Below are 12,075 nucleotides of genomic sequence, written 5' to 3' on the forward strand. Positions count from 1 at the left end.
CTTGCTTGAGATGAAGCAGTCTTTTCCTCAGAACTATTGGCTAGTGTTGTTGCCAGTAAGACGACAGCTTTGACGGGAGTTTTTGGTTTGGTAGTTTCCGGTTCTGTCTTTATTGTTTCCAGCTGTTCTTCTGTACCTGGTGCCGTGTTGCCGCTGATGTTGTTGTGGCAGAAGTAGCTACGGTGGTGATAGTTGTAACTGCTTTCTTTATTTTTCTGAGGACCGTCTGCTTGAAGATTTTCTCCCCGGTGGTATTGGGGAGTTGTAGGAAGTCACCTTGTTCTTTGGTCATGGTATGGGATCATGTCAGTGATTCGATGGGTGCCCCTGCTCTTTCTGTGAATATGCGTAACAGGCAGCTGGTAACCCGGTGTTCAGGGTTGTTACATTTGCAGCAGGGGTTAGGGCACTGGCTGGATATGTGCCCTATGCTGACACAATTAAAGCATTTGGCTCGGGGACATTCTCTGCCCAGATGTTCAAGTGAGCCACAACGCAACCATTGCCTCTGAACTCTGGGATAGTAGATCATGACACGTGCCGTACCAATGTTCACTAAGTTGGGCACGGGTGACCTCATGTTCATTGTAAAGGTTAATTCCTTGGAGAACCAAGTGGGATCTACCTTGGAAATGCTCCGCCTAACGTTAGTCACCTTTCCCCACTTAGCAAAGGCTTGTACCAGCAGGTCGTCACTGGCTTGGATGTACTCCATAGGGAACCTCTCTATTCTAAGCGTCCTCATTTGGCTCCCTACTATGACTGGCGTTATATAGTTTCCTTGTACAGAGAAACCCTCCAAAAGTTTGTCTCTCGAATCGACGTCTTTAACTACTACAAGGTATTTCCCTCCTCTGTGTGGGGGGTGAAGGAGTAGATGTTCTGTGTCCCTATGGTCTCTTTAAGGATCTTTGTCAAGACTCTAGGCTCCTCCAAACCTGGCACTTCAATACCAAGTGTTCTCGTACTGGGGGGGCTTGAACGAATTTACTCATATTAAGTCTGCGTTTAATAAAAAAGGAAAAGAAAAAGACTGTAAGTCTTTTTCTTTTTGTTAGTAGGTTAGTAAATGAACCTGAAAGGCTAATAATCCTGCTCTAGTGGGGAGAAAAGTGTCTCCACTAGAGCCAGCAGGTTAGTAAATTATTAACAAAGGAACACAAAATAAATAATAACGACAGAAAATCAAACACTTGTTGGAATAAAAAAGCAAACCTGAGGTCTCGAACGGGAACGCAGGAACAGAAAAACAAGAGAGCGTTTGAACCGCACCGCTCCTTATATCTTCCTTACGAGCATCCTCTCTCGTTGTCTACATCATGCACTTAGTTATAGCCGATTGGTTACTTTAACTCTGAACTGTTTAACATGGTTCTAAAACACAGATTTCCTTAGCTTATCTTACAACAATAATTATTGTTCCAAAACAAAGTTTTCCTTAGCTTATTTTACAACAATAATTTTAGTCGAGTTGATATACCTTTGAATCATAATATGTACAGTACTCCCTCAGCCCTGTTCTTGGAAGTATAAGCATGTCCTTTCCTTAAGTTTTTATTCTCTCTATGTTGGGGCGGAAACAAATGGCCTATGGAAAGTGGGTCAGCTATTTCCGACACAACATTTGGTTTTGTCAGTTTATAGAAAACCCACCCATACACATTCACCAACAACTCTCCCCCCCACAACAATATGGAGTCATTAAGACACTACACAACAGGGCTCAACTTATCTCTTCAAATGACAATGCCCTAACCACAGGACTGAACCACATTCTCAACACTTTCTTAGCCAATGGCTATCCCCCCAATAAAATCCAAAAAATATTGAGACCAATAAACCACAGCTTCCATCCCCCCCCTCTTCGCAACAAGGATTACTCTAAATTCATCATTATTTTCCCTATATCCGAGGCACCTCGGAAAAAATTACAAAATAAATCCAGAAAAAACATAACTTAACTTCTTGTTACAGACCTTATAAAAAATTGGCATCCCTTATCCACTCCACTAAAGACCAACCTCCCCCCCCCCTAGACCTACCTGGTGTATACAAAGTACCTTGCAGCTGTAAGCTGTCCTACTTTGGCCAAACAGGCAGGACAGCTAATATCAGAATTTCAGAACACAGGGACTACATCCGGTTTCACCAATACAACCACTCTGGTCTTGCAGACAATGCGCTGGATTTCTGCCATAGAATACGGTGGAAGAAAATCATGATAATACACATAGTAAATTCAAATACGAAAGGCTATTCATGGAATCAGCCCCAGCCCAAAGAAACAATTCAAACCTAAACAAATTTGGTTGCATGAGACTGCCCCAAATTTGGGAAACCTACATCAGAAAGACCTTCAGCCCACTCGGCCAAGAATACCAACATTGCCCGCAAAGGGTACCATCAGGACTTTTAGGAGAAAGAATAGCTTCCTGCTTCGTTCCTCATTTACTGTGTGTTGTATTTAAGTTCCTGTGATAATGGCAACATGACGTTGCCGAAATATTGGAAGTGTATTAAAATTTATTTTAATATATATTCTATTGTACATTGTAATTTCCTTAAGCTATTTAGTAAGAATGAATGCTTTGCAAGAATTATTTTATGCATCATTATTATTATTAATTTCATGATCCCCATGGAGTCACAAGACTCATCATGGAAGAGCAACACAAGGTCCATTATGTGACCATTTAAACTCATCTATAGTCTGCATGTTCGCCACCATCTTGGGCAGTGCATTCCATGCTCCTACCACTCTCTGTGCAAAAAATTTATGTTTTATCCTTTTACTCACCAGCTTCTTTTGCAACTTCTAGGTAAGCATTGAAAAATATTTGTGGACTGTTAGGGTGAATGAAAAGAAGGGAAATATTACTCTATGGGAAAAGTGTAATGTTGATAATTAGAGCATTCTAAAATGGGAGCTGTTTATTACTTCTGAATATAGAGAATCAAAGACTTTTTCAAAATTGACAAACACTAAATATGCAGAATGATTATATTTCTTTTCTTTTTTTTATTACTTGGTTAACCTCCCTGCCAGCAAGGTGGATGAAATAGTGAGACCAAATTGCACTTCTTATCCATGTTATTCAATGGGTGTTACAAAATCGTATTCAGATTTAGCTGGACGTCTATAGACGTCATGGCCGGTTGGGGGATTAATAGTGTGGATATGATCTATTGTAGAGAATCTTGCTCTGAATCCTGCTGGTTCATATGGCTGTGTATCATACAAATAAACCTGATTTTATTTATTATAATGGATATAAACATTTTATACATTTTCTCTGAAAGTTCTGTTTTCTGGTAATGATTTTCTTAAACTTTTAATAACTTCTATCAAATAACCCCAATTCATTCATACTTCTTTCTTTCCATTATTTCCTCAGATTTTTCTTTATGGTTTATTTATATCCTCACCTTTTAGAATGGGTTTTTGCATTAACAATTTGAATCTCTTCCTTTTGATGTAGATTTTTATTTTTGTCCTCACTAGCCTATGACCAATGTTATAATTAAACGGGTTGATAATCTACATCTAGTATTTCCATGTTGTTAACCAATGATATTCATCACCACCTAAAGACATTTCTAAACATCCATATGTCCATGGTGAGATTTGAACTCACAAAAGGATATTATTATTATTATCATCATCTCGGGCAACTCCAAGGAGTCGACAGACTCATCGAGGGAGGCCCTAACATCATGTCAAGAGCAACTATTCGACGTTCACACAGTATCTATCATACCTCGCCTTGAACTCATTCACAGTCATAGCACCCACAACAGACTCTGGCAGCTTATTCCACTCATTCACCACTCTCCAAGTAAAAAACCTACTTCTAACACCCCCCGCTAACCACACTCTTGCCCAGCTTCCATGTATGGCCCCTAGTCCTCCCACCACCAATCCTATTCTCAAAAATATCTTCTGGATTAATCCTATAGAAACCCTTCAGTAATTTGAATGTCTCAATCATATCACCCCTTTTCTGCCTATCGACCAATTTTTGCAACCCACAAATCTTCAACCTGTTCTCATAAGGTTCATTCCACAGACCTGCTATCATCTTGGTCACTCGTCTCTGGATCCTCTCCACCTCCTCCCCATCAAGAAGAAACCCTGGTGCCCATATCTGGGCACAGCAGTCTAGATGGGGTCTTATCAAGGCTCGATATATAGAGGAACAATAACTTGTTTGTCTCTGCTTGTTAAAGTATTTTTCAGCAACCAAGTGATTTGATGAGTTGTTTTGCCACTATTGCAATGTGCCCCCTAAACTTCAACTCCCGATCCACCAACACTCCCAAATCCCTGGCCTCATCAATCTCCTGGAGTACGGTTCCACCAATGTGATATACTGCTGCTAATCTTTTCACTCCAAAATGCATAACCTTACACTTTGCCACATTAAATTGACATCCATTTTCCCTAGCTCAGTCCTCCAAACTATCCAAACCATCCTGCAAAATTTTGACATCCTGTGCACTCACGATTGCTCTACCCAACTTTGCATCATCAGCAAACAAGTGAACACTTCCTCTCAGATCCTTTCCTATATCGTTAATGAACAAATTGAAAAGTAGTGGTCCATGTATTGGCCAACTGAGCTGGCAGAAATACAACTAAGTAAAGAACATTGGAAAGATCAAATTTCAGACATTTCCAATGTTATATTAATGGGCTTCACACAGTGAAAATGGTAAAACTGTAAATAACATCGCAATGAGGATCACTTTTTGTATACTAATATCAGAAATTGAAAAGTTAGGCCACGTGCATCATATATCTTCCAGCATGAATTAAAAACATACATTGAACTGATAATTTTTTTTGTTTTTGTTGTTGTTGTTGTTGCAACTAATAATACATTCTTATATAAACTTGGTTTTTATCCTATTTCCCAAGTAAGCAAACAGACAAGAATCTCAAGTTTGCGCCTGCAAGTAGTGCAAGTCCAAGGCAACTCGTGGTAAAGGTGGATAAAGATCTGATCACTTTTCTTAGTATTTTTCTTTTCAGGATCACTTTTCTTAGTATGCTTACTTGGGAAATAGGATTAAAACCAAGTTTATATAAAATTACTTGGTATCTTAAATACATAATATACCCAAGTTAAAAAACTTTCTACATCTAATAATACATTCATTTAGAATTCTAGAAACAAATAAGAGTATGTCATTTTCATGTCAGTTATGAACTTTTTCAGGGGCGTCTTGAAGTTGATCCTGACAGAGATCGACTGCTGTTTAAACACATGTGCTATGAAATGGAAAAACTTCACAATGGAGATGATGTCACCTTTCATGATGTGCTAAAGTATGTATTGTCATGTTTGTTCCAGCCATTCATAAAATGTTTTATTTTAAATAAAAACATTGTATTACTGTTGTTATTTTTATTATTCATGATCTCCGTGGATATACAAGACTCATCTTGGAAGATCCATCTTAGACTATACAAAGTCTATCATACATTTCCTTACAACCATTTACCATCTGCATTCTTGCTATGCTATTTGACCAAACATTCCATGGTTCAACCACTCTCCATTAAAAAAATAAAATAAATTAAATAAGCCACCATTCTTACTCATTACTTCTTTTCACAACTTCCAGGTATAGTCCCTTTTCCTTGTTCCTTCCTCTGATTTTATTATATGAAAAACCTTCACATTGCAGTCAGATAGCTCTTGGAGCTCTCAGTCATATCACTCCTTCATCTTGTGTCACCATACTCTGCAGTTTGTATGTCCTCAGCCTGTTCTCATAACCAGTACTGTATAGTCCTGATATCATTTTTGTTATTCACTAATGTTATCCACCCCTTCAAATTCTAGTGACTAGATCTGACCATAATAATAATCCAGATGTATTCTGATCAGGGCTCCATACAATGATCACCATTCATTTATCTCTGCAGGTTGATGTCCTCAGTATTTATTATTATTATTATTTTTCTGACCTCCATGGAGTCACAAGACTCGTCATGGAAGGTCAACACAAAGTCTATAATACCACTCCTTAAACTCATCCACTGTTTGCACATTCACCACCCTCTCAGGCAATGCATTCAATGGTCCTACCATTCTCTATGCAAAAAACTTACTTCTTATCCTTTTACTCTCTTTTGAAACTTCCAGCTGATGGTCCGTTGTCCTTGCTCCTTCTCATTCTACCATATGAAAATTCAACCCAATGTCAATCCAATAATAACCTTTCAACAGCTTAAATGTCTTAATCATTATACCTTAATTATATCTTAATCAGAGAAAAAGCGTATTGTGGAGGCAGCATAAGAGAAGTGGAAATAACCAATTTCATGAGGTCTACAAAGACCAGGCAAGGAGGGTGACTTGGTTGGTGAGCGTAGCTAAAGAGAGGTATGAACAGCAGTTAGCTATTGTTGAAGCCAAAAAGAATCCTAGAGTTCTTTCGATATGTAGCCAGCAAAAGAAAGAATGATTATGGAAGGATGACATTGATTGGAGAAAATGGTATAAAGACAGCTATTGCAGAACGTGTGTGGTGGAGATACTTAATGAGCAGTTCATAAAGATCTTTAAATCTTGTGAATGTGACTTCATGGAGAGATTAAGAGCAGCTGATGGGGAGGAGAGACTGACTGTAAGTGAGCAAGAGGTGTTTGGGGAGTTGAGTAAACTAGATGTAAATAAGGCTGTGGGACTTGATAATATATCACCGCATATTCTGAAAGAATGTGCCAGGGAGTTGACACCTGCCTTGACATATTTTTTTAATACGAGTCTTGCACTTGGTCAAGTTCCTAAGGAGTGGGAGGAGGGCAAGATTGTGCCACTTCATAAAGGAGGTGATCGAACTCAAGCATCAAACTATAGGTCTATCTGTGTGTCAGGTGTTGTGGTTAAGTTGTTGGAGAAGCTTGTGAGAACTAGGATCTAGAGTTGGGTTGACAACAATGGTATTATCTTTGATGGACAGCATGGATTTGATAAAGGGAGGTCATGTTTTAGTAATCTACTTACTTATTACAGTAAAGTGACTGCTTCCTTGGACAGAGGAGAAGGATTCACAGTAATATACTTGGATTTTGCAAAGGCTTTTGATAGAGTACCTCATGATAAGTTGACAGTCAAACTAGAGCAGATGGGGTTGGATATTAGATTAGTGCATTGGATTAGAGACTGGCTATCTGATAGGTATCAACAAGTTGTGTATGGAGGTGCGATATCCAGGAAAAGGAAAGTCACTAGTGGAGTGCCTCAGGGGTCTGTTTTAGAGCCATTACTGTTTAACTTGTATATTAATGATATGGCGAAGATTTGGATGGAGATATTCAGTTGTTTGCAGATGATGCAAAGTTGGGACGAACCATGAAGAGTAGTGAAGATGTTATGGCCTTGCAAGAAGACTTGAATAAATTGAGTGATTGGGCATGGAAATGGGGATGTGAGTTTAATCTTGCAAAATGTATGGTTTTAAAATTTGGAAAACAAAGATAGGATGCAGAATTTATGCTTAGTGAGAATATATTGTTGGAGGTAGAGGGAATAAGAGATCTGGGGGTGATAGTGGATAAAGATCTAAAATTTAGGGGACACATCGCCAAAATTGTGAAGACAACACAAAGGCTTCTGGGAATGATGCAGAGGACACTGACGTGTAGAAGTATGGAGATTATTGTTCCGTTGAATAAGGCTTTAATTAAGCCACACATCGACTATTGTGCCCAGATTTAGTCACTGGGTTTTCAGAAGGATAAAGAGATTATTATTATTTATTATTATTATTATTATTATTATTATTATTATTATTATTATTATGTTGGAAAGGATCCAAAGGTAACTGACTAAGGTAGTTTCTGACCTCTGGAATGTCGAGTATGAGGAAAGATTGAAAAGATGTAATTTGCAGAGTCTGGTGGAGAGAAGGAAGAGGGGAGATATTATAGAGACCTACAAGTTGGTAAGGGGTTGTTATAAGATCAATGGTGGAGAAGTTCTACAGAGAATAGTGGGAGATCAGGGGAGAACCACAGGTCATCCCTGGAAACTGTATAAAGATGGTGTGATTAAGGGAGTGAGAGACAGGTTTTTATCGTGCAGAGTTGTGAATAATTGGAATGCTTTGCCTGAGAGTGTGGTGTCTGCAAGGTGTTTGAGTGTGTTTAAGACATGGTATGATGAGATGTGTATGTGATAAAAGGACCTCCTTGATGAGTCTTTGACTCCATGAGGTCTTGGGGTAATAATAATAATATACCACTTTGTCTTCTATCCACCATACTCTGTAATGTGCATGCCTTCAGTCTATCCTCATAACCAGTATTATACAGTCCTGATATCATTTTTGTTATCCATCTCTGCATCCTTACCAAGGTTACTTTATCCCCATCAAATCCCAGTGACTAGATCTGAACACAGAACTCTAGATGTGTTCTGATCAAAGCTTTATACAATGTGACCACCACACTCTTATCTCTTGTGGTCAATGTCTTCCTCAATACTGCAGCATTCTCTGAGATATCTTCACAACCTTTGCAATATATCCTAGGAACTTCAAACCTCTATCCACAATCACCCAGAAATCCCTTGCTTCCTCTAGTTTAACCTAACCAAGTGAGTATGAAGTATCCCATCTGTGGATACCAGATTTTAAAATCTTACATTTATTATTTTTACGGCTATTTTGCCTGCTTCTGTTTACGAGTGCCCACACTCTCTCAATCTTCTGCAATTTCCCCTCTTCCCATGTCTCTCTCCTTCCTCTCTCCCTTGCGCTCTTTATCTTACACCTACTCTCGTTCTTCTTGCACTCTCCATCCTCCTAATATCTTCATTCACCCTCCTCAACTCAGTCTTCATTCCTTCAAACTTTGTTCTTAGTAGTCCTGCTGTTTCTCTCTTCACACATCTTGCTTTCAATTCACACACACACACACACACACACAATCATGGCCATCACACAAGCCATCTCTATCTGCTACATTTCCCAAAGTTAAACACATGCTATGTCTTTAATATTCTCCCCACCCTCCAGCACATTACTGGTATCCATTAACTGAATTTCATCCTTTTCCAAAGCACTATAGCTACTACTGCCAAATCCCAAGAGCGAGATACTTAATCTACCAGCTCCTCCCACTGCCTACATTTCATGCACACACACATATTCCTGTCCCGCATCTGCTACATTTTTAAACAACAGGATGCAGGCAAGAAAATCATTAACTATGCTATGAATGGTGTAGTCTTTAAATGGTAGGGGTGACTGGGTGAATTGCTAAAACTGGCAGCTGCCATTAAATATAATTAACAGCAATTCCTAAATTAGAAGAGCATCATAATAAAAAATAAAATTAAAAAAAAACAGAATAATCTAATAAATTTAATTATACCAACAAGCACAGTCTACCTTCTTTTCCTCAACTCCACGTTTTTTTACTCTGCACCTGATGAAAGTAAACATAATGCTTTTAGGTTGATTATAAATATATCTAACTATATGCCATCTCTGGATGAAAGAAAGAGAAGTATTAAATAAAGTATAAATTTTACTATTCTTCCTAAAATTTTTCCTAATGAAAAAATACATCACTGAAAGCCAAATCAAACTAAAAAATAATCCTAACAAAGATTTCTTTTTTCAGATAATAAATAATATCATTAATAATTAATTAATTCGAAGACCAAATCTCTCACCACAACTTTCACATGCTATAAAAAATTAAAAAGTAACTCTAATATTATTATCAATAAAACTGACAAAAGAGATAATACTTTAATAACTAACAAAACAGATTACCAAAAAAAAAAGTCTAGACATCATTAATGATACAAACACTCTTACAAAGAAATCACTGAAGATCCTACTCCCAACATCGTAAAATAAATCCAAAAATGTATACATCAACAAAGAAGAAAACAGAATAGATAAATACTGCTTATAAAATCACTCTTCCATACAAAACAGTTCCTCCCACTATTTTTGGAGGAGTGAAAATACATAAAACAGGCTATCTCTGTGCCCCATAATTTCATATAAACATGTCACAACAACTTCCCCCTCCCTCCTCCATTAAAATTTATTGCACAGTTATTAAAACCTTTACTGAACTATTCAAAGTTTATTATTAAGAATACTAATAAGCTCTTTCAACACATTAAGCAAACCACCATTTCATCAGTTATATTCTCTCTTCTTTAAATGTATCCTCTCTATATAGCAATGCTGATGTGCCCAAAACCCTGCATATCATTTACACACTGCTTGGTATCTCCATCAGACATCCTGTCACTAATATGAATGATAATCTCTGCAAAATTTTTCAAATACAATAGTCATTTTCACAAAAATTTTCGTATTTTTCATTTTCAGTCTTCCCATGAGCCAAAATATTAGTAGTCTGCTGGCCGAAATTTTTTTGTGTCCTTATGGAAACACAATGGAAACTTTCTGTATCCCTTACTACGGCAGATATGAGGATGATGTGCTATGTATTGGGAGTGTGAATGCCATACAACAGTTATTTCATTCTTTTAACACATTTAGCTGCAGATTAAAATTCTATGGCTTAAACCAGACACTCAGTAGATCCAGTCATCACATCACTACCAAAGTATGTATGCTACAAACCCACTAACATCGGAAATTATTCACATTTCAGTTCCTGTTACCCTTATTATATCAAAAAGTTTTATGTTGGCACAGTTCATTAATGCCTATAAGTACTCATATTCTGTCACCGATTTAAACCAAGAAATCACATATTATTATTATTATTATTCAGGCCTTCATGAAGTCAAGAGACTCATAATGGGAGGACCTTCCTAGGAAACACAAAGTCTATCATACCACTCCTTGAACTCATTGACCATTCTTGCTCTCACTACTCTATCAGGCAATGCATTCCATGGTTCAACCACCCTCCATGCAAAGAAACCACTCCTCATCCTCTTTGCTCACAGCTTCCTTTCATAACTTCCAGGGATGGCCCCTTGTCATCACTCCTTCCTGCCATTCCACCAAGCGAAAGAACTCTCAACAGTTTAAAAGTCTCGATCATATCACTCTTCTTCTTCTATTCACCAAACTCTGCAGTCCACATTCCATCAGCCGATTCTCACAACTAACATTGTACAGTTTGGAAACCATCTTTGTTATCCACCTCTGTACCCTTTCCACAGTTAATTTATCCCCTTCAAATCCTGGGGACCAAATTTGAGAACAATAGGCTAAGTGTGGTCTGATCAGAGTCTTATACAATGGAATGATAACTCTTTTATCTCTGCAGGTCAGCGTCCTTCTCAGTATTGCAGCAATCCTCTGAGTCACCTTCACCATCTTTGCAATATGCTTCCTAAATTTCAGTTTTCTCTCAATCAGCACCTCAACATCTCTTGTCTCCCCCTACTTCCTCCAGTACAGCTCCTCCAATTGAGTATGCAGCCTCCTATCGATGTATCCCAAACTTTAAGACTACATTTTGCTGCATTAAATCGACATCCTCATTCATTTGTCCATCTGTCCAGTTTATTCAAATCCTCTTGAAGGGCTGCTACATCTGCACTATTACTAATAACCCTGCCCAGCTTCACATCATCTGAAAACAACTGAATATCCCCTTGCGATCCATTGACAATGTCATTGATATAAAGGTTAAACAACATAGGTCCCAGTACTGAGCCCTGTGGAACCCCACTTGTAACCTTCTGTCTCCTTGATATTTCCCCACCATACACAACTCTCTGATACCTATCAGACAGCCAATCCTGAATCCAGTTGACTAACCCGACATCTAAACCCACGTGCTGCAACTTAAGCATCAGCTTATCATGTGGTACTGTATCAAATGTCTTTGCAAAATCCAAAAAAATGGCAGTATATACCTTTCTTCATCAACTGCTCTTATCACTTTATTATAAAGGGCAATCATATTACTAAAGCAAGAGTGTTCCTTAACATTATCCATGTTAATTCTTACAGATAACATTACCCTCATGAGGGACAATATACCATTGCTGTATATTGTCCCTCACTGATTTCTCCAAGACCTTAACAACTACTGATGGCACACAAACTGTC

General features: G+C 38.0%; 1 protein-coding gene across 1 annotated transcript in view; it reads left to right on the forward strand.

Annotated features, from left to right (window-relative positions):
• The window catches only part of na (sodium leak channel non-selective protein na), a 1,005,813-nt gene that overhangs the window by 935,212 nt on the left and 58,526 nt on the right, over window positions 1-12,075 (forward strand). The window contains exon 39 of the mRNA XM_090411658.1: window positions 5,220-5,329. Within this exon, the coding sequence (XP_090267784.1) occupies window positions 5,220-5,329 (110 nt within the window). The remainder of the gene's footprint in view (window positions 1-5,219; window positions 5,330-12,075) is intronic.

This window comes from Typopeltis vanoorti, chromosome 21 (assembly GCF_054136105.1).
Source record: "Typopeltis vanoorti isolate ZY-2024b chromosome 21, IOZ_Tvanoo_1.0, whole genome shotgun sequence".
Classification (NCBI taxonomy): domain Eukaryota; kingdom Metazoa; phylum Arthropoda; class Arachnida; order Uropygi; family Thelyphonidae; genus Typopeltis; species Typopeltis vanoorti.